Here is a 22,500-nt window from a genome sequence, read left to right as displayed (position 1 = left end):
GAGTAATAACAATAACAGAGACAGAGGTCCTAATTGGGAGATAATATGGGCACAGAGCTGGCTGTTTATCTGAGACCTCTTGGCCTGCACCAGAGTGCTTTTCCACAGGAGGAAGCAGCCAAAGGGTTCAGCTGGGGGCTGCTCTTAGCTCCGTGTTCTTTTGTCTCTTCCTCTGGAGCTCAGATACTGGAGAGCATCCTGGCATGTGGGAATCTCCTGACACACAACCAGCAAAAAGACTCCTCACTCCCTGTCTCTCCTGGCATCCTCAAGGAAACAGGAAGTGACAGAAGTACCTCAGGAGGAAACTGCAGGAGTGAAGTGACAGGTTTTACAGCGGGCAGGTGCTGGGTCTACTGGGGTCACCATCGTGCATCCCCTGTTTGTGTGCCCAAGACCTCCATGGCATTTGCATTCTTAAGAAAAACACCATTCTCGCAATGCGGGGAAGTTCCCCTGACTGTTTTCATCTCTTCCTTGCTTTTCCAAAAGAGGAGGGCCTGTCCTGGACGATCTCGATTTTTCTGCTCATCAGAAATGTTTGAAGTATTTGGTTCCTAAATAAAAGCGGAGCACCGTGTCCACGGGCTATAAATACAGGCTGGCCGCTTCCCTCCTAATAAGGCCACGGGAGAACATGTCACGCCGGGGTTCCAGTGGAATGTTTAAAGTTAACAGAATGCCTCAACAACTGCCACTCTGCGCCGTTTCCAATAAATAAAGTTGGTTGTTATTGAATGCTGCAAAGAGTTACCATAGAGACTTTGAGTGGACCTAGCAGTGTGGGGGAAACAGATGCATGTATACACACACACACAGATACTTGTTTTTTTCTCTCTGATTTGTTCAGAAATGGCCATCAGACTTTGCAGGCTTCCCATGTAAGAGCAAAGCAGAACGCCTTAACAGTTCACGCAATGCTCATCCACCATCTCCCCTTTCCAGATCTAGGCTTCATTAGACTTCATTACCATTACCCTGTTTACACATTCTCACAGGTTTGCAACACTATCCTCCGGGATGCTCAGTTTGCCATCATGAAGCTCTCTCTCTCTCTCTCTCTCTCTCTCTCTCTGTTGGTCTCAATGTCCCTTTCTCTCTCTGTCTCCCTACTCCCTTGCTTCCAGTAAGGCCAGTACCTCCCCATACTTGAGTGTGTGGCCTTGACTCCTCAGTGGTCTGCACTGCTGCAGTGCTCGCTGTGGACATGTTCACATGTTCATTTTCATTCATCTGATTGTTTCCGATTTGTCAGTGCGTGTGTAGGCACCATACCAACACTGCTAGGCACCATAAACACTGGCCATAAAAAGCCCACCTCCTAATACAGACCAGCTCGGAGCGGGAGCTGAAAGCTCTTGAGACTGATTGGGTATTCATACCTCCTACTGTATACTGTATATGCCACCGCTCTGAATGTTAACAATGTAAGCATAGGCAAGGCACTGTGTGGTATGTAAATAGACCTGTCTAATGTAAACATGTTTTAGATTAAATATGAAAATGGGTTTCTAAGTAGATTTGAAGTGTGAAATTGTGACTAAACACGCAGAGGCGTTTGATAGTGACCTGTATTGAATGCTGTGGTGGTTTGCCAGAGTCGTCTGTTTGGAGGTGTGAGGTCTAATAGATGGCATGCTTCTCCCTGGACGGGCCCTCAGCTTTTCTAGACGTGCAGAGGTCAACTGCACCGCTCTCTTGTTGCTATCTAAACACACTTGACACAAGAATGTGTCTTAATGAGTGCCATGTCTCACTGGCATGTGTGAGGCATGAGTCAGTTTCTCATGCTGCACTCCCTACTGACTGTTGGAGAGACTGTGCTACTTTTACTGGTCAGTTAAAAAAGTGGTTGCCCACATTATGTCCAGAATAATTCTAAGGTGTGAAACAACAAGTCTGTGTCTGTGTGAAAAAACATCCTGACCCAAAGACCGTGTTGGTGCTGCTGCTATTCCCAGCTCTGTTAAAGGTATATGGGACGCTGGGGACATAGCTATGTAAATGCTCATAGGCAGGATTAGCTCTGTTAAAGGTATATGGGACGCTGGGGACAGAGCTATGTAAATGCTCATAGGCAGGATTAGCTAATCACTTCGCTGGTGGTTAATGCAGCCTCTTCCTCCCTCTCGGAATATGTTTTTGTTTAAGTTGCTGCATTCCGCGGCTGGGTGCATCATTCCCGTCCTTCCCTCTACAATGCCTGTGAGGAATGTCCCCCACCCCCATCCCAGACTGGGCTGTAGAACTCTGGTGGGTATCCTGTGGTCCCCTGAAGGCTTTGGTCCGCTCTGGTCCGAGGGGGACGCTGCGCTGGCCTGTGTTGTCCCTGGCGCTCAGCGCAACCCTCCAGCCCGCTGCGTCTAATCCCGTCTCCTGTGGCAGTTTCCTCACAGATCACACAGATTAGACGGGCAGACTGCGTTCCCATGGCACAGATAAGGTTTCTTTTCCTGGACACACCCTGCCTCGCCAGGCCCTATGACACACACACACACACACACAGACACACACACACACACACACACACACACACACACACACACACACACACACACACACACACACACACACAGAGACACACACACATACACACACACAGAGACAGACACACACAGAGACACACACACAGAGAGACACACACACACACACACACAGAGAGAGACACACACACAGAGAGAGACACACACACAGAGAGAGAGAGAGACACACATACACACACACACCAGGAGACAGAGACACACACACACACACACACACACACACACACACACACACAGACTCAGACACACACACACACACACGCACACGCACACACACACACACACACACATACACAAACACACACACACTCACATACAGACCCGAGACACAAAAACACACACACACCCTAGTAGAGCGGGAAATGGCTCCTGAGTGAGTTGTTGGGAGATGAAAAGTGTTTTGTGTGCGCTGCTCCGCTCTGTGTGATGGATGGTGTGTGTTGTGCGTTGGCCAGCTAGTGGATTCCTGCAGGTTTGGGTTTCATGGGAGTGGACTGTCGGCAGGACGGCTCCTCCACATCGGACACCGCGGAAATCCGCCGCCTTTGTCAGAGGCTTGAATAAGGTGTCAGCACGGCTTTGTTCTCCCCACTTCTCCCCACTTCTGACGCGCTAACCCATACAGCCAGTGTCTGTGCTAGTGTGTGTGTGTGTGTGTGTGTGTGTGTGTGTGTGTGTGTGTTTCTATCTGTCTGATAAAAATCCGTTACTTAGCATCTTAGGGCATATAGCTGTCTCTGTTTCTGTTTGTGTTTATGGATGTGTGCATGTGTGTAGAAAAGAGGGGAATTGGTTTGAAATGAGTCTATTATTATCATATATCAAAACCCCTCCCAACCCTATCCGCCTTTAGTGCCCAACTGAGGACGCATTAACAGCTTGTCAATCCCTTTCACACACACACACCCGCACACACACACACACACACACACACACACACACACACACACACACACACACACACACACACACACACACACTCCCTGAGTCGATCTGTCCGCCCACCACTCCCTGGGGCTTGGCAATGGCTTGTCCCAGCCGGAGGCTACAGCCATGAGAGGGCCACACCCTAATGATGAGAGCTCCGTGGCCTTCCCGACTCTTTCACAGCCCACATAATGGCCTCAGGGTGTGGACGTGCTGGACGATCTGCCGCAAGGTCACGCGTTGAGTGACGAGGAGGAGGAGAGGAGAGAGAGGATGCACAGAGACACCATTGTTCGGCGTGCGAGCGCATGCTATCATGTGTTAGCGCTCTCCCGTCTACACAGCCGAGGCTGCTTCCACAGAGGGATGCAGTGTCTGGACTCAGGCCTAGTCTCGCTCTCTCTCACTTCATCATCCTCCTCTCCTTCTTTAACCCCTTACATTACAGATGCCCTTATTCCTTTTCTGTGTCTCGTGTCTCGTTTTTTCTCGCTATCTCTCGATCTCGCTATCTCTTTTCACTTCCACGTTCCTCTCTCCGTCTCTCTCTCCTCCTCCCCTCTCATCTCTCTCTCTCTCTCTCCGTCCCTATCTGTCTCCAGTGCCCCCTCCCCTCTTTTGCCCCCTCTCCTCCCCCTCAGAGGGCAGGATGTTTATGTGCCAGGGCTTTATCGTTTGAGGGGCTAATGACGCTTAATTTGAGCTGCGTTTTTTAATGGCCCTACCCAGCCGGCCCCGTTCCCCGCCGGCCTGCCATTTCGCTCTCGGTCTCGAGCGGGTGAAGCAGCAGCAGCCCGCCGCCCGCCGCCATGGACCTCCTGGGGTCATTCTACCGCCGCAAGCCTCGCAAGAAGCACAAGAGGCCAGACCTGGGCCGTTCGGACGGGGCGCTGTGCAAGTCGCCGTCCGAGGCCAGCGTCAACAGCCTGGCCACAGGGCTCATCTCCAAGGTGCTGAGGTTCGCCTCCAGGTAATGGCCTCAGGCAGATGCGTCCGAAGGTGGTCAGACTTGACAATTGATGATTGATTTTGGACAGGGTATTGTTATCATGTTTCTTCAACATAGAGTGTTGTTGTTATGTAACATTTATGCAGTAGTTGTATTTAGTAGTTGTATTTAGTAAATCTTTGAGAGGGTCACTCTTGAGATTGACATTATTGCTTATGAAAAATGTATTTATCGTATTTGGTTTCATATCACATGGCACGGAGTAATAGCATAGAAGTGTGTTTTGTTATCCAAATGCAAATGTTAGTTTGGTGTGTGTGGTAGAGTTGTGGTTTGATGTTTATAACAGTGAATTTCAGTTGCTGAAGGGAGTGCCAGTATTCACATGCCTGTTGATCTAGATAGCATGGCTTCCTGTGTACCCTCTGCTCTAAGCAAAAATCTGGCATGATGTCTCAGGGTGAGGTTCCTCCACACTGGAGAGCACTGCTCCTCTTTGGAGTTCAGGAAGAGGGAGAGGTGAAGGGAGAGTGTCTCTTTTGAAGACCAAAACAGAACACCAAAACACGTCTGTGATTTTGCAGATCGCAAAGTTGTTCTTCCTTACAAAAGTCTTTCTTCAGCAAATTTCCCCTTTAAAGACACCCCACCCCTCATCATGAATGATATGATTTCCAAGAGAGCTGTACTGAAATGCTTTAATCTGATTTGCTGCAGTTTAAGTTGTGTTTTCCACTTGTGAAAGACTTTGTTTGTGTCAAAGTGTGGGGAAATGGGATCGGGATCCTCCGTGCTCTCTTTCTAAAGGGCTTTGTGTCTCTCGCTGGCTTGAGGAGCGTGCGGCTCTGTCTGTGGTCAGCCCATCCCCCGTCCCTCTGGAGCCGATTGTGAAACTCTCCTGGAGAGGTCGGGGTGATGAGGGCCCATATCTGGCCGCCAGTCTGTGCGCTGAAAAGGGAGGTTTCTCTGTCTGGGAGTGGAGGTGGGGGAAGTGGGGGAGGGAGGAAGTGCGGGAGGAGGGAGGTGAAAGAGGGAGCAGGAGAAGGAAAGAGGAGGAGGAGAGATAGAAGCTGTTTGGTGAGGAGAAGGGAGGGAGGGAGGGGAGAGAAGGGGAGGAGGGTGATGTGATGCATCTGGTCACCATTGCATATGGTCAGCAAAGTTAAAGTCCACATGTTTACACCTGGTCAGAAAACAGAAAGACCAGACTAGAGACGAGCTGATGTATGTAATGTGCTATACCACTAAAACATGAATCAGAACAGAACTTTGTGTGTGTGTGTGTGTGTGTGTGTGTGTGTGTGTGTGTGTGTGTGTGTGTGTGTGTGTGTGTGTGTGTGTGTGTGTGTGTGTGTGTGTGTGTGTGTGTGCTTGCGCTGGGGGGTATAGTCTTGGCTGTCTTGAGGCTCTTTGCTCTGCCTGATGTCTTATTGGTGTTTCAGACATCCCACCACCAGTTCATGTTCTGGTATGTTTATTAGATACACTTTTTGGTTTCCAGTCACTGTAATAGCTTGTGGTTTTGTTATCTTGACCCCCCCCCCCTTCCCAACCCGCCAAAATCCATCATATTCATGTAATGTTCACCAAGACATGGGGGTCAGTGAGTCCAACGAAGTACATGTCAAACTGACTGTGTGCCTGACTGCTAGTCTGAAAGTGTGCCTGACCGCTAGTCTGAATTCCTCCGTCACCATCTGCTGGTTTGTGCACTCGGCGGATACTGGTCATTACTGTTGTTGATTTGCGAGCTCCAGGACGCTTCATGAACATGCGAGAACAAAATGTGCTACCCTGGCAGCTCATGGAGTAATGGAGGAGAGTGAGACATTTCTTGGTGGGGGGTCAGAGGAGAGAGAGAGGCCGCGAGGGAGGGAGGGAGGGAGGGAGGGAGGGAGTGCATAGGCACGTCCCACCGCCTGTTAACGTGACGCTGTGCAAAGTCTTAGTGGGCCGTGTGGGTCCGGGCGACGTGTGTGTGTGTGTGTGTGTGTGTGTGCGTGTGTGTGTGTGTGCGTGTTTGCATGTGTGTGTGCGTGTGTGTGTGTGTGTGTGTGCGTGTTTGCGTGTTTGCGTGCATGCATGTGTGTGTGCGTGTGTGTGTGTGTGTGTGTGTGTGTGTTTGGGGACCCAGATGTGACGGATTAAAGTCGGCAGGAGCCGGGGGGGTGGTCAGCAGGAGCAACGGGCTGTTGATGGGCCGTGACCAGTGCTCATGCTCATGGACCCAGGGGGACCACTACAGGCCACCTCTCATCTCTTATCCATCCCTCTCAAAGCCTGCTGGGCCAGGCCACGGCAACTCCATAATGTCCCATACCCACCAGGACAGTGTCCCCCACATTGGGGAAATATCTGTATCGGTATGGGTACGGGGAGTCTGAACCTTAGTGCTTACATATGGACTCTCAATGTTTAAAACTGGTTGATATGGGCTGAGTGTGTGTTTTAAGTGAAATGTAGATTGAAAGGGTTATTCATGCTTGTAAGGGCTGAAGCTACACATGACCCTCTGTCCATTATAATGATATGTTATGCAACAGCAGAATGTCCTCTTGGATCATTGTCAACAGGTACAAGTTGTCAATTATGCAGTACAAACAAGTCAGAGTTGGAACTCGAAACCAAAGCAGAGTGACATAATAGTTTTGGGCCAGTGCGGATAGTTTGGCTGTCTCATGAGATGTTGCTTTTAGCAGTGTGTCCCACTTAGAGGGGTGTTCTTTTGCTCCCATTCTTGCTTGTCAGGATGTTCTTGAAAGAGCAGAACAGCAAAGAGGCTGTATCAAAACCCTGAGAGAATCCCCTAAAACTCTGCAGACTTTGTAAGTTAATACCTTCAATGTTCGGGCTTCTAATTTCCCTGTTAGATATTAGTCTGTTTCTGTGAGTGACAGCATTAGGGGGCTTGTGTTATCTGTGTCTTTGATGATGTTACTTGAGATGGAATGAGGGAGGAAGTGTTTGTTTGATGGTGTTTATGTGATGAAGTGGAGATAGCACCCCAGTATGATGTCCTTCCCCTGGGTAGGAGAGGGCAGTAGGAGGCCTCCCCTGTGGCCAAGGGCTCTGGTGCGTTGGCCCTGAAGTGTTCACTGCTTCATGTACAACTCAAATGATTCTTGTGTACTACACCAAACATAGGGCAACTCTGTTTCTCCTGTGCTCTTTACTTTACTGTAGAGGAGAGTTAAGTTGAGTGGGGAGTAGATTTCATTTGTAATACATCTCTCTCTTTGTGTGTTACTCTATGTGTGTGTGTGTGTGTGTGTGTGTGTGTGTGTGTGTGTGTGTGTGTGTGTGTGCATTAAGAGAGTGGTTTGTAGTGCCGTGTCCTGAGTCATTGTTTTGACGTCCGTGACATGCATGCTATCATTAGTAGGCACACCCCCCCCGGCGGGCCGTGGGCCTGGCGCTGTTCCTCTGTGTGTGTGTGTGTGTGTGTGTGTGTGTTTGTGTGTGTGTGTGTGTGTGTGTGTGTGTGTGTGTGTGTGTTTGTGTGTGTGTGTGTGTGTGTGTGTGTGTGTGTGTGTGTGTGTGTGTGTGTGTGGGTGTGGGTGTGGGTGTGGGTGTGGGTGTGGGTGTGGGTGTGGGTGTGTGTGGGTGTGGGTGTTCCCAGGGTCCCTGTCCTCAGGGCCCAGGTCATACTACCCCTCTCACCACTGTGTTCTGTGCGTCCGACAGACGGAGCGAGCCTGCGTCCCGACCCCACTCGTGGCACTCCACCAAGCTGGGCGACGGCCTGCAGGACCCCAGCATGATGCAAGTATCCCAGGGCGGCATGGGAGCTCCCTGGCACCAGAACTACCATTCCAGGTTAGTGGAATCTGGGGCACAGACTGACCAAAACAATGGAGCCCTCTCTCTCTCTCTCTCTCTCTCTCTCTCTCTCTCTTTCTCTCTGTCGCTCTCCATCTATCTCTCTCTTAATCTTTTTTCCCGCTCGCATTCTCTCTCTTTGGAGGTCCCAGGTCGGCTCTCCCACTTTGGGGACAAAAGAGCGGTTGATTGAGAACAGAGAACAGTCTGGTCTTGTGTTAAGCAGACCGTTATCAAAACCCCCAGGTCTTGTGCACATCACGCCGTGGAACAGTGGCCCACCAGAGAGAAGCAGCACAAACGGCAGCTGAGCACAGCCAGGGGCACCACAGCCATCTCAACTATGGCACTCTAATCGCAGAATTAAGCCAACCAGCTATGACAAGAGAAGCAAATCCACAAGAGGGTGGATGCTCTGAGTCATAAGACGTGAAACATTGCTCTAAGGATTGTTTTTTGCATGTAACAGAGCCTACATAGGGCAACATTGCTCTAAGGATTGTTTTTTGCATGTAACAGAGCCTACATAGGGCAACATTGCTCTAAGGATTGTTTTTTGCATGTAGCAGAGCCTACATAGGGCAACATTGCTCTAAGGATTGTTTTTTGCATGTAGCAGAGCCTACATAGGGCAACATTGCTCTAAGGATTGTTTTTTGCATGTAGCAGAGCCTACATAGGGCAACATTGCTCTAAGGATTGTTTTTTGCATGTAGCAGAGCCTACATAGGGCAACATTGCTCTAAGGATTGTTTTTTGCATGTAGCAGAGCCTACATAGGGCAACATTGCTCTAAGGATTGTTTTTTGCATGTAGCAGAGCCTACATAGGGCAACATTGCTCTAAGGATTGTTTTTTGCATGTAGCAGAGCCTACATAGGGCAACATTGCTCTAAGGATTGTTTTTTGCATGTAGCAGAGCCTACATAGGGCAACATTGCTCTAAGGATTGTTTTTTGCATGTAACAGAGCCTACATAGGGCAACATTGCTCTAAGGATTGTTTTTTGCATGTAACAGAGCCTACATAGGGCAACATTGCTCTAAGGATTGTTTTTTGCATGTAACAGAGCCTACATAGGGCAACATTGCTCTAAGGATTGTTTTTTGCATGTAACAGAGCCTACATAGGGCAACATTGCTCTAAGGATTGTTTTTTGCATGTAGCAGAGCCTACATAGGGCAACATTGCTCTAAGGATTGTTTTTTGCATGTAACAGAGCCTACATAGGGCAACATTGCTCTAAGGATTGTTTTTTGCATGTAACAGAGCCTACATAGGGCAACATTGCTCTAAGGATTGTTTTTTGCATGTAACAGAGCCTACATAGGGCAACATTGCTCTAAGGATTGTTTTTTGCATGTAACAGAGCCTACATAGGGCAACATTGCTCTAAGGATTGTTTTTTGCATGTAACAGAGCCTACATAGGGCAACATTGCTCTAAGGATTGTTTTTTGCATGTAACAGAGCCTACATAGGGCAACATTGCTCTAAGGATTGTTTTTTGCATGTAGCAGAGCCTACATAGGGCAACATGGCTCTAAGGATTGTTTTTTGCATGTAACAGAGGGGCAACATGGGGCAACATGGGGCAACACGTGTGAGATACAAAAGCCTCAGTAATGAAATAATCCTACTGTCTGTAGATTCCTACTGCATTGCATCTGGAATGCCTTTTATTTATCTTGATGGTGGACATAGTTAATAGTTAATAGGATAATAGTCAAGCTTCCAGTGGGGAATCTGCATTGTTCTCTTAATTTTGCTGATAAAGAGGGATGATTCATTTGGTTTCACATGATTGCTTATCTGATGCATGTACTGTATGACTTCATGGGCTAAGGTCCACATGTCAGATCCTACCCTGACCGTAATAGCAGGTGAGTACCTGAGCACCATGAGGCTGGGGCATGATGTAATAATAATGTAGGAGCATGATTATGTAAGAGTTATGGCTAAAATGAGCTCATTGTTACTTATGCAGCGCTAAGTTGCCATGCAGACCATTGAGGGGGTGGTGCCAGGTCTGTTTGATCAAATAATGTGTGTCTGTCTGTTTGTACAGCAGAGCCAGGCCTGGGCCAGCCGTGGCCTAGTGGTTAGCGCTTTGGACTTGTAACCGGAGGGTTGCCGGTTCGAACCCCGACCAGTAGGCATGGCTGAAGTGCCCAAGTGCAAGGCACCTAACCCCTCACTGCTCCCCGAGCGCCGCTGTAGCAGGCAGCTCACTGCGCCGGAATTAGTGTGTGCTTCACCTCGCTGTGTGTTCACTGTGTGCTGAGTGTGTTTCACTAATTCATGGATTGGGATAAATGCAGAGACCAAAATTTCCCTCACGGGATCAAAAGAGTATATTTACTTATACTTAAGACTCATTATAGGATGATTTCTTCAGTCTGTCTGTACAGCAGAGACAAGACTCATTATAGGACGATCTGTTCAGGCAAGAGACGTTACAGACATTAGTGTGTCCGAAAACAGGGCTTTTGTTTCAAAAGAGACGTAACTGGTGCCCGGTCCACTAAAGCAGTCAAAGAAAGAAGGTTTCTGTGTCCCTTTATCTTGAGTCTAATCAGTGCTTACACAAGGACATCCAAATGCTATCAGCAATGACGGTTGCAGAGAAGCATCTGAGATGAGGGGGGGTGTGGAGGGGGCCAGTGACGCAGTGTGTCTACTATGAAGGCACATTCCTCGCTGTGCCAACCCCGTAACCCCTCTGATCTCCATGGTTACATCCTATCTGGGCACGCGTGTGGTCATCAATTGCCAGGACACTGCTAGCGTCAGCCGGTACAAAGACAAAAATGGAGTGGGGAGGTATGTGCGTGTGTGTGTGTGTGTGTGTGTGTGTGTGTGTGTGTGTGTGTGTGTGCGTGCGTGCGTGAGCATGGCCGTGAAAGTAGAGCAGAAGAGGGGATTGTGTCACCAGAGAGAGGTAGCGACATCACATTCATTATGGCTGTGAGAACACCAACCAACCGGCTGGCACCCTCCACCGCCACCCCCACCCCCCTCCCAGCACCCACATACCCATACATGGCCAGCCCAGAGTGGGGCCCCATGGGAGCTCAGCGACCCTCCCCACCCCCCAAACCCTCACAGCCACCAGGGACTGTTTGGTGGTGGAACTGGGAGAAGACCGATGAGCAGGGCACAGCATAGCTGATTTGAAAATGTCTTGTATAATAAAAACGAGATCTGTCTACCTCACAAGTGGATTTCATTTGGGCCGCTGTGTTGTGGCTGCCGCTTTTTTTTTGGCATCAGTCTGCCCTTGACTGAAGTCCCTGCAGACACATTTGTGCCGGTGGTTAGCGCGTGTGTTATGACAGAGGTGGTTAATGGAGCCGTGGAGGCGTCTCTCATGTTTACCACATCCAGGAGAAATGGGGAGACCTCAGCTCCCCGGCTGCACTAGATGTTTATTGTCAGAGCTACTGAGGCGTCTTGGCAGGGTTGCTCTTATTAGCGCTGGAGCCTGAGTTTCATTTAAACAGAGTAATCCAAACTGAGACACTGTAAATAAAGCCATAAAGATGATCAACCTTGGAGGGGGTTCCTTCTGATTTAGTCAGACAATGTTTTTATGATGTCAGAAGTCATAAATGTGTCTTTTGATATCTCTCAAAGTTCTCACCAGTTCTTAATTTATAGTTTAATTATCAGACCAAAGGAGTGGAAAATAACAGGTACAGCAGAAACGAATTAGCTTCCTCATGTTACTGAAGCGCTTTGAGATTAGTCTCCCAGAGTCAGCAACTGCTGCTGAGGTTTACGCAAGTCTCCTAGTAGAGACTATTATACTCGTTTTAGTATTGGGAGCTCAGTGTTAGACCTCTTTCAAAACTACAGGTCCTCCATGTCAGAATCAGGACATTGTGGGTTGCAGGCAATAGGCTCAAGTAATTCCCATCACCCTTATTGTGCTCTCACCATATTCTCTTGTTTTTCCTCCGTGTGTGTGTGTGTGTGTGTGTGTGTGTGTGCAGCTCCTCCACCACTGACCTCGCCTACGAGGCTGGGTTCTTGCGTAAGAGCCCGGACCAGTACAGCTCTCGGGGCAGCATGGAGAGCCTGGACCCGCCCAACCCAGCCTACAACTCCTGCCACCAGCTCTCGGCCTCCAAGTCGTCCAACAGCATCGATCACTTGCACAGCAAGCGCGACTCAGCCTACAGCTCCTTCTCCACCAGCTCCAGCATCCCGGAGTACCTGGCGGCCGGCCCGTCCCTCGGCAACCGGGAGCGCTCCTGTTCCATGGAGCACGTTCCGCAGAGCCGAGCCGGGGCCGAGGGCATGCAGCAGGCGGACATCCGCTACGTGCGCACCATCTACGACCCGCAAGGCGTGTCCGAGGAGCACGAGGTCACCTCGGCCTCCCTGGGCCGAGGGAACGACGGGCGGTCACAAGCCCGAGGAGGAGGAGGAGGAGGAAGTCACCGCCCCAGCAGCAGTAGCAGCAGCAGCAGCAGCAGTGGTGGCTCATCTGCCTCCCACCGCCACAGTGTGGGGCCCGTGTGGGGCAACCACAGCCGCAGCTCCTGCGAGAGCCTGAAGGGGGCGCCAGCGCCTCCGCTGCGCAGCGACAGCTTCGCCGCCATCCGCAACCACGAGCGGCCCAACTCCTGGTCCAGCCTGGACCAGGCGCGCTCGCTGCGCGCTTTGCACAAGGGCTCCTGGCACCACTCGAGCGGCTCGGTCGCCGGGGCGGGGAAGCCCTCGTTCGTGACGGAGGGCCAGCTCCACACGGTGGTGGAGAAGAGCCCCGAGAGCAGCCCCACCACGCGGCCCAAGCAGGGCTTCCCGCAGGCGGCCTCCTCCCAGCCCGGCCGGCCCATGTTCCCCACCAGCGTCTACCAAGTGCCCCCGCCCGAGCCCCACTTTGCACAGATGCCCACCAGCTGCCCCAGCTCCAGCAGCGTTTACCCGGCCCTGGCCAAGGAGAGCCGCTACGCCCCCCAGAGAGAGCCGGGGGTGGTGGGAGGAGGAGGAGGAGGAGGTTCTCTCGGTGTGGAGGGCGCGGCGGTGGAGAACGGATACCAAAGCAACACTCCACATGGTTCCTCCAGCCCACCTCATCCAGGACACTCCCAGCCCAAACCGCCTCCGCAAGCCCCGCCATCCTCCCAGCATGCCGAGCGAGGCCTGGAGGAGCTCCATGCCAAATACAGGTCCCACCTGCAGCCCAACAGCTACCGACCTCCAGGGCCATCCAGCGGGCAGGAGAGAAGAGACCCTTACACGCCGGTCCAGCCCAGAGGAGAGAGACCCCGCTACACGCACAGCCCAGAGCCCCAAAGCAGCCACAAGCCAAGCGGGGACGAGGAGCAGGCCAGACGTCCAGAGCACAGCTCGCACGCCGAGCCCGTGGTCCCACAGAGCAAAGTGCCACAGGGACAAGTGGCCCACAGCAACAGGGGCGGCCCTAGTGTGCACGCCAGGCACTACAGCGAGTCCAGCGTCCACTCCCAGGATCAGGAGCACCTGCTGACACGCCTGGAGAACGCCCTGGCCGAGGTGCAGAGGTGCGCCAGCCCCGAGAGCAGCAGCAGCAGCAGTGGTCAGAACCAACAGGTGGACCGCAGCGTGTCCGTGCTGGAGAGGGTGAGTCGCTTCGAGAGGCGCGAGCCGGTCAAAGCACGCTGTCAGAGCAGCAGCCACGCCGGCTCGGCCCCCTCCTACCGCCCAGCTGTGGGCCCCAAGAGCTCCCTCTCTGGCTTGGAGGACCTTCGCAACATGCAAGACAGGAGCGCCATCTCTCATTCCATTCCCCACAGCTCCTATTCCAACAGCCAGGTGCACAGCATGGTGCACCAGGAGGATCTGCACCAGAGGAGAGGGAGCAACGATCAGCCCCAGCACCGGTACCTGCCTGATCCAGCTCTGCAGAGAAGCAAAAGCACCTTCCACTTGGGGGAGGAAAACGGATCTGGCTTTGAGTGGAGAGACGACTCCCTGGACATTTTAGGCACCGTCCAGGATACGCCTTATAACCGGGCGTACCGGGACAGCATCAAAGACGCCCAGTCGAAGGTGCTCCGATCGACCTCTTTCCGACGGAGGGACTTGAATCCTCCACCAGTGCCCGCCAAACACATGTCCCTGGAGAGGAAGGGCCCCAAGACGTGTCCCAAACCGACCGCCAGCTCGCCCCATACCCCGAAAGAGCGCCACGTGGTGACCCCCGACCTGCCGGACAGGTGCAGTCCTCCGGAACTGCCCAGCCTTCCGCCAGTGGGACAGGTGCTAACGCGCATCGGGGGGCGCAAACGTCTGACCATGGAGCAGAAGAAGCGCTCCTACTCGGAGCCGGAGAACATGCACGAGGTCGGCGTGTCTGACCCCGAGACCCGGAAGCAGTTCCTCGTCCCGGAGACCAGCGTGGCCGACCGGCGCAAGATGTTTGAAAGGGCCGCCCGCCGGAGCCAGCCGGCCGCCCCGCGCCCAGAGCTGAGGCAGATGCAGCAGGACGCCGTGGCCGAGTACATGAAGCGCAAAACTAGCCACAGGTCGGAGGGGCGGCCCAGTCGCCCCCTCAGCGCCTACCAGCCGGCCTCGTCCTCATCCACTGACTCCCGGAGCCTCTCCTCCACCTCCAGCCTGGCCTCACTGCAGGACCCTTGGCTGGACAGCCTGTCCGGTGGCGGCCGCCAGACCTACACTCTCCCGGCCAACCTCCACGGGGTCTTCTACCCCGGGGGCCGGTCGCACATGGAGCCCCAGCAGGCCTCATATGGCCATACCCAGAGCAAGACCCCCGAGCCTCAGTGGCTCCAGGCGGACGGCGAGAGGCTGGCCTCGGCCCCGAGCCTGGCTCAGCCGTCCGGTCCAGATGCGCCGCGTCACCTCCCACTGTCCCACCGCGACGGGGGATTCGAGAGAGCCTCTCCAGCCCGGAGCTCAGGCAAGTCGGCCTCCGCAGAGGACCTGCTGGACCGGCTGGAGAACAGGCCAGCGCCCCAGCACATCCGCTCCCGCTCCTCACCCTCAGTGGAGCAGTACAGCCAGGTACTCCTCCTCCTCCTCTGGAGTGTGCACTCCCTCACCCTGACCTGCATTAAACCTCTTGTGTAAACTATGCTGTTGCTTAGCACAAACTAAAACCACATACTTCAAGATAATTTGATTTCACACCACGGGCACGTTAAGTGGAAAGTATTTCTCCACTGGGGAAAATGTAGATGTTATTTTATGAAATCAGAGTCAAAATGATCATTCCCGGGCCAGTAGTTTTTTTTGGGCTGGTTAATAAACTACTTGAAGTGCAGAACCAGGGTCAGCCAGATCTTGTGTAGGTGTTTAGGGAAGAAAACTGTGTCTTTATTTGAAAGCTCAATGAATAACTTCCATGGGTGTAAACATTCCAGCTGGACGCTGCACAGCTTTCTCAGCAAGCAGATTCAACCCAGCTGATGTTTTCCTGTTGTTGGGTTGCATAGTAGCACTTGATGTTGATGTTGTGTTGATTTGAGTGTCTACAGAAGTACTTCCACATCCACTCCTGTCAGTATTTACATCTTCAGAGGCTCCCTTAGCCTGCAAGGTTTCTCTTGACAACATAACAACATATTGGTCAAAGCAGGTCAAAATTGGTCCCAACTGGTCAGTTTCTTTATAGTTTATCCTTTATCGTTGTATATGTATTGTTGGGGCTAAAGACCCAACTATTCTCCCTGGGTTCCTGGGGTGCGTGTTCCTGGTATTCACTGTGTTTGCACTCCAGAACACTCCAGAAAGCAAAAAAAAAAGATTCCAAATTATAGCCTTCAGTTTTGTCTGCTCTAAGTCACCATTACAATTTTGATGTCTGTCTGGGGAGCTTTGGTGGTCTTCATGAAAGGCTTTGGTGTGGCGATCTGACTGACACACTGCGCCACTGCTGCAGAGATATATGGCAGCGCCCCCGCCCCAGCTCCTCAGGAAATGCCCCGTACTTCCCACTTCCTGTTTGGTGCCACTTGGGTTCCTCTGGAGTCGCTGCTGGCAGATGACAGACTGATAAATCACGTTGTCTGTATCTGTGGGGAGGAGTCGTGCATGATAAGATGGATCTGTTTTAGAGCTCCTGCCACAGTTTGTGCAGGAAGTGAGTTTTTTTTTTTTAAAGGTTGTTTATGTCGCTGCAATTAGCCTCCCTCCACAAACATTACTTTTACACGAGGGCTGCTTGTGCAAAGAACACCAAGGAACAAGGGAACCAGGAAAGATTAGTACTTAAACCAACCCTAGGCACTATGACTAATGATGTAGAGATTTGACCACCAAGCCGGTCTTTACTTCTCTGTGATTCAGTCCAGCAAATGATATATGTGCGAAAATTACCGATAGAGGCGGTGTCAGTATCAAATAAATCTGACCTTTAATATGACCTTGAAAATATTTTCAGAGCATAGATCATGTGTAAGGTGTATGATTCACGACAAGAAGTGTGAGATCACTGGTCCTGCCAGATCTGGGACTTATTAGTTTGTTGAGAAAGCACTGGCAGATTGAAGCCCCATTGTGTGAATTTCCTTCTCTTAATATGTCACCTATGATTAAACTTTGGAATGTTTTGCTGGGTGTAATTAATGGCAAATGGTCAGTGATCAACCCTAGTTGTTTGATGGCTTCAGGATCTGTATTCCTGGGTTAAATACAGAAACACATTACAAATAAACTCATATCTCATAATGCAATTCATTGCAACATATGCTTTTTCCATTTTAGGATTTTATGGCTGCAGAGCTTCGATCTTTTGGGGCGATGTCAATGGATTTTGCTCCATCTAGTCACACTGGCAACAGGTTTGTGACTTTTTAAATGATTTTACAATGCACAGTGCTATATTATTATATGTGTGTGCATGCATGTGTGTGTGTGTGTGTGTGTGTGTGTGCATGTGTGTGTGTGTGTGTGTGTTTGTGTGTTGTGCATGCACATGGGGATGACAGAAAATATTGTTGTTACACACAGTCACTTTGCACAGTTCATAATGCTTATTATAAACAATAGTGGCTGATATTTGCTTTTTCAAAAGAGGCTAATAAACATGCTGTACCTGTAGTCACTGTCGTAGGCCAATAACTAAAAATCTCTCCTTATGAGAAAATGCTTCCTAATGGAAACTCAAAATTGTTTAAAACATGCTGACTTTTATGGCAATACCTCAGAGGGCTAGTCCTTAATTGGTCAATGGCTCTATTGGAGAGAGAGACCATGTGTCTATTTTTGACCTGGACTTTCCTTAAGGAGAATATTTGACTTAACATGTAATATGAAAAGCCCATAAAAACTGAGAGAGCTGGCATCAGAGGGTTGTGTTGAGAAAGAGCTATGTGGATACTGTTTTTAGAATTGATTTAGATTAAGTGTTATTTAGTATAATATAATTTGTATTTTAGTATATTTAGTATATTCTTTATCTTCTACTGTCCTTATTGCTTAGTTGTGTTTTTATATTATATACGTTTAATTACTTTTTCTGCTGTTAGTGAATGTGTGTGTGTTGTCTGTATGCTACTGAGACCTTGAATTTCCCCTGGGGATCAATAAAGTATCTATGTATCTATCTATCTATCTATTGCACACTGAGGCATTGCTGCACTGCTGCATAGCCAGACATTAGACTGGACAACAAAATGGGCTTCATTCTAGTTCCTTATGAGGCCAGATGCTGTATGTTTAGGTGTCACAGTGAAACCAATCCCCTGAGAAGATGACATTGTCACATGTGCAAGAATGCATAATGAATGGATGCAAGAATGGATAATGGAAAATAGGAATTAGAAATGTTTTTTCCTGTAGCGTGCCATTCCGTGAGATGGCTGACATGCTGCTGTGTGTGTGTGTGGCAGGTCTCTGGCCAGTGGGAGGCCTGAGCGTCCGGCGTCCGCCTCGGCCGTGAGAAGAGAGCGCTACGTTCTGAACCAGACCGGCTCGCCGGCCGCTGCGCCCGTGGTGCGGAGGGAACGCCAACGGCACGGCGAGCGGCAGCGGGCCCAGAGCGCGGCGGGTCTAGCCGCCTCCGTGGGACTCCCCAGCCCCTACTCCCCGCCCAGTAACGCTGCCAGCCTGGAGTGGAGCGAGAGGCTGTGCCCAGCCAACCTGGATGCCATCATGTTCCCCTCCGTGCCACACGGTGGCGCTCCACACCCCACGAGGAGGGCCTCAGCAGGAATGACCAGGCAGAACTCCAGTGACACTAGCACCTCAGAGGAGACCATCAAGGACTTCCCCAGCGGGGGGCCCGGCCAGCGGACGCAGTTGGCACCAAAGACGCCCCCACCCTCTCCCGATCTCCCCCCCTCGCCCCCCCAGGTGAGGGTGCCCCACTCCCCCGACGCGCTGCCCCAGCGGCTCCCCTCCCTACGCATCTCTGAGTCCGCCCTGCGCTTCAGCCCCCCGGCGGCTTCCTCGCACGAAGACGACGACGTGTTCTTCCAGGACCTGCCACCTCCTGCGCCCCCGTCACCGCCCCTGCCCATCCGCGAGACGGACATCACGGAGGACTTCCCCCCACCACCACCACCACCTCCGCTCTCTCTCTCCCCCCCTGCAGGAGAGGAGGCCTACGTGGGCTACTTGGAGTGCCCGCTGCCTCCTGGATCACCAAAGCCGCACCTCAGGTATGGTCAAGCCGGCTTTGCTGTGCTCAGTTGTCCCCTGTTCTACAGGAATCAGCGGAACATTTCCCTTAAAAACAGGGCAGGCACATCTTCCAATAATAGCATGTAGTTTTCAAACCACGAGTTAATTAAAACTAGATTGTTGTGATGTGAATGTATTACATTTTGCATTGGCTAAGTCTAGCTTTTTTTTGTGTGTTAATGAAACATTTTTTGTTTGTGTTTGGATTGTGCTGCAGTGCGGAGGACAGTGCAGAGGACTCGCGGAGCTCCAGCCTCCTCTCGCCGCCCCCCCTGTCTCCAGAGCCCTCTCTCAGCCCCAGCCCGAGTGCTGAGGCCGCCGCGCCCAGCGGCGCTGTCCTGGAGGAGGACGACGAGAGCCTGGGGCTGGACCCACGCCTGCTGTCCCGGAGGGAGAGGTCGGAGGCGGAGCGGCGCGTGGAGGCTCTGGCCCGGGAGCTGGTGTCTCGGGACAAGTCCCTGACTCCTCTCCTGGACAGCTGGGCCGGGAGAAGCTCCATGGATATGATGGAGGAGATATTCCCTGCCTACGGACGGCGGTCGTCATGGCAACGAAGGCGGAGCACCGTCAGTCAGGAAGACAGGTGGGGGGGGGTGCGGAGCAGATGGCATATGGCGCAGGGCCACTCCACAGAGAATTGCTGAGGGAAGGTGGAGGCTTTAATGTGCCTTACATAACTCAGTGATCAGTTCAGGTTGCTGTAACGTGGCTGGACAAAGGCAGCCTTGTTTGGCCTGATGAAATGATGGCCCCCGGTTATTGCCTGGCATCGCTGTTATCACAACACAGCGCTTTTTCTGTGCTTTAATTATCTGATTGCATTGTGGGATGAATGCCACCAAAACCTTTGCTTAAGCATTAAGTAGCCCAGTATCTTGTTAAATTCCAGATACCTCACTTGAGTTTGTTTGCTCAGGCATTCTTGCTAAGTTCAAATGATTGTGTTAAGCAGTGTTGCCTATCTGATTCAGTTTGCACTTCTAAGTTGTTTTTTCAGATTTGAGATTGCTTTTTGAAATAGATTTTGAGACAAACTGAGTATAAGACTGCTGGCAAAGATACATGTCTGAAGGACAGGTAGCTGAAGGACAACCCGTTTTACTGGCCATGGAGTCATTAAATGCTTAAATGTGAAATGGCTCTGAGAATGCCTATGTCGATGTTACTCTGCCATCTAGTGGAAGGCTTGAGAACTGCCCACTTAACAAAGTAGATGCTCAACATGGCACTTAAGTTTTCACTTTTGGTTGAGTTCAGTAGAAGTTCAAAAGAACTCTTTCTCACATGAATGCATTTACTGGCAGGCGTGAGTTAAGCTGTCACTGTAACTTCTTTTCATATGCATAAATGCTCCATTTTAATCATTTGAAAAGATGCAGTGTGTCATTGTAAATGATTATGATGACTGTCAGACACAATGGTTGCCCAATCCATCCACACTCAGTGCTGTATTGTTTCTATGTGACCTTCAGTATTCTGCAGGGTGATTAAATCCACTTTAATTAAGCACGGTCCGGTTATTCCCCGGAATGCGTTTTTAACATTCCTCCTGGTAAATAGGCCGCTCTGAATAGCAAAAACCAGTTGATTTGCATTGCTTGTACAAAGGTGGTGTGGTATGAGAGAGGGTGTGTATTTTTCTAGAAATAACTACAGCATGTGTGTGTGTGTGTGTGTATGTGTGTGTGTGTGTGTGTGTGTGTGTGTGTGAGGAGGGGCTGTAGCTCGCTCTTTGTTACTGATAGTGTGTGTAATTGTGGATATATACTTTTCTATAAACCCTTCACATTATGTATCTATGTCTCTGTTGTGTTCTGTTGCCCTCAGAAGGTCAGATGAAGCCTGTAACTCCCAGGAGCCCTCGGCCAGCAGGATGGAGACAGACCTTGACGAGGACGAGGCTGACCTCACACAGAAGCAGGTAATAGGAATAGGAAATATCCAAAAGAGGCTATCACATACTTAGAGCATGCGGAGTTCTACAGAGTTTATTCAACTAAGATGTTGAGATTCAAAGCTAAATGAACTTGGGCCACTAGGTTATGAGACAAAATATAACTAGTAAGTATTTTTCAAGATCCCTACTGAAAACTGTTTGTTTTCTTACATCCTTGTCATATGGTCACAGCAGTAGCAATGCAGACCGCTTTGGGTGGTCCTTTTATATGTCTGTTTACTGCGGATACATAACTGTAAGGAGCCATTCTGGAACACAGTATGCTATCTGAAAGCATGTGATATTATAGTGTCTGAATCGCTGTGGTTTCCTCCACTCCACCAGGGGGAGCTGCTGCATACTCTGGCCCTCAGTGTGGCATTGCTGAGGGGGGAGAAGGAGCAGCTGGCCGGGGAGCAGAAGAGCTGCAGTGCTCTGGGGGGCAGCATAGAGGCCCTGGTGCAGGAGCGCTGCAAGCCCAACGAGAGGGACAAGTACCGCATGTTCATCGGGGACCTGGACAAGATCGTCAACCTGCTGCTGTCCCTCAGTGGCCGTCTGGCCCGTGTGGAGAGCGCCCTCGCCGCCCTCGAAAGAGAGGCTGAGACAGAGGACAGCGGAGTGGAGAGGGTGGGTAACATTACACCGTGTAATTACAACATGCCGGTAAACATACACCCACACACACACACACACACACACACGCACATACATATATAAACATGTAACACTACTCCTGTTAGTGAACATAAACACACATACACTAATATTCAAACATTTGGAATCATCTTGTATTGAAATATAGTGTAAAATATAGTGTTAGCACATTATTGAAACACATTATCAACTAATCATTATAAACTTATCCTAAATTGTCATTTGTAAATGGCTAATTTAACACTTCTAAATTATGTGTTTGTAGCAAAGATTTAAATAGGGTCAAAAAATTGTCAGAAAGAACTATTGTTCTTAGAAATAAAGGCTCTTTAAGATATCTGTCAAAGGTGTGCACCACACACACCCTTAACAGAACAATGCAGCCTGGCTCACCCCAGTAGACACAAAGAGAGGAGAGGCGGGAGGTCCTGCTACACATCAATGAAGGTGGATAAAAACCTCAGAATCTTATGTTCTCAAAGAATTACAGGAATTACATAGTGCCAACGGAGACAGTAGAGGGAGGGATGGATGTCACACACTTAGCCACACACACACATACACACACAAATTTACGTCAGGGCAGTGAGGGTATGACACACGAGACAGGGTGTGTAACATTACACATAATGTGTATTTACAGACATTTCCCACACACGGTCACACAGCGAGTGATGACACATTGGAGGGTATAGAATCATTAACATAGATAAGCCTGACCCACTCATCCTGACATGTACTTCCTTAGTAGTAGTTCCTTAAACTACTTCCTTAAACTACTTCCAATCCCAGCCACAAATGAATACAATACATCTATTCCAAATGTGTGGTTTTTTAGTCACATACTGGTAATAAGGCTTGTGTACTCAGCAGGAATGAATCCAGACGCTTTATCTTATCAGTAGTGAGACTGTAGGAGTGCCAGTTCCTTGACACGCTAACCGTACATACAGTCTGTGTGGCCATGTTGTGCTGACACTAGATCAGCTGCTTTGCTCATGTGACGCGAGGACAAGACCAGCCCAGCTTCCTGCT

At 50.4% G+C, this 22,500-nt stretch overlaps 1 protein-coding gene across 4 annotated transcripts in view; it reads left to right on the top strand.

Moving 5' to 3' along the window:
- The window catches only part of shroom3 (shroom family member 3), a 47,340-nt gene that overhangs the window by 23,528 nt on the left and 1,312 nt on the right, over nt 1-22,500 (top strand). For 3 of the 4 annotated variants that reach the window (XM_076283518.1, XM_076283517.1, XM_076283520.1), the window contains 7 exons: nt 8,104-8,235; nt 12,233-15,251; nt 16,953-17,029; nt 18,080-18,850; nt 19,090-19,455; nt 20,700-20,793; nt 21,154-21,438. In XM_076283518.1, the coding sequence (XP_076139633.1) occupies nt 8,104-8,235; nt 12,233-15,251; nt 16,953-17,029; nt 18,080-18,850; nt 19,090-19,455; nt 20,700-20,793; nt 21,154-21,438 (4,744 nt within the window). Of the gene's footprint in view, nt 1-4,242; nt 4,441-8,103; nt 8,236-12,232; nt 15,252-16,952; nt 17,030-18,079; nt 18,851-19,089; nt 19,456-20,699; nt 20,794-21,153; nt 21,439-22,500 lie in introns of those variants that run through there. The other variant, XM_076283519.1, reaches the window with a different exon arrangement.

The sequence above is a fragment of the Alosa pseudoharengus genome, unplaced genomic scaffold (assembly GCF_046254945.1).
Source record: "Alosa pseudoharengus isolate Yale_2024_CS ecotype anadromous, Long Island Sound unplaced genomic scaffold, YU_APseudo_1.1 YU_APseudo_1.1_scf_14, whole genome shotgun sequence".
Lineage (NCBI taxonomy): Eukaryota > Metazoa > Chordata > Actinopteri > Clupeiformes > Clupeidae > Alosa > Alosa pseudoharengus.
The sequence above is the reverse complement of the archived record's forward strand: the minus strand, read 5'-3'. Positions and strand labels throughout refer to the sequence as shown.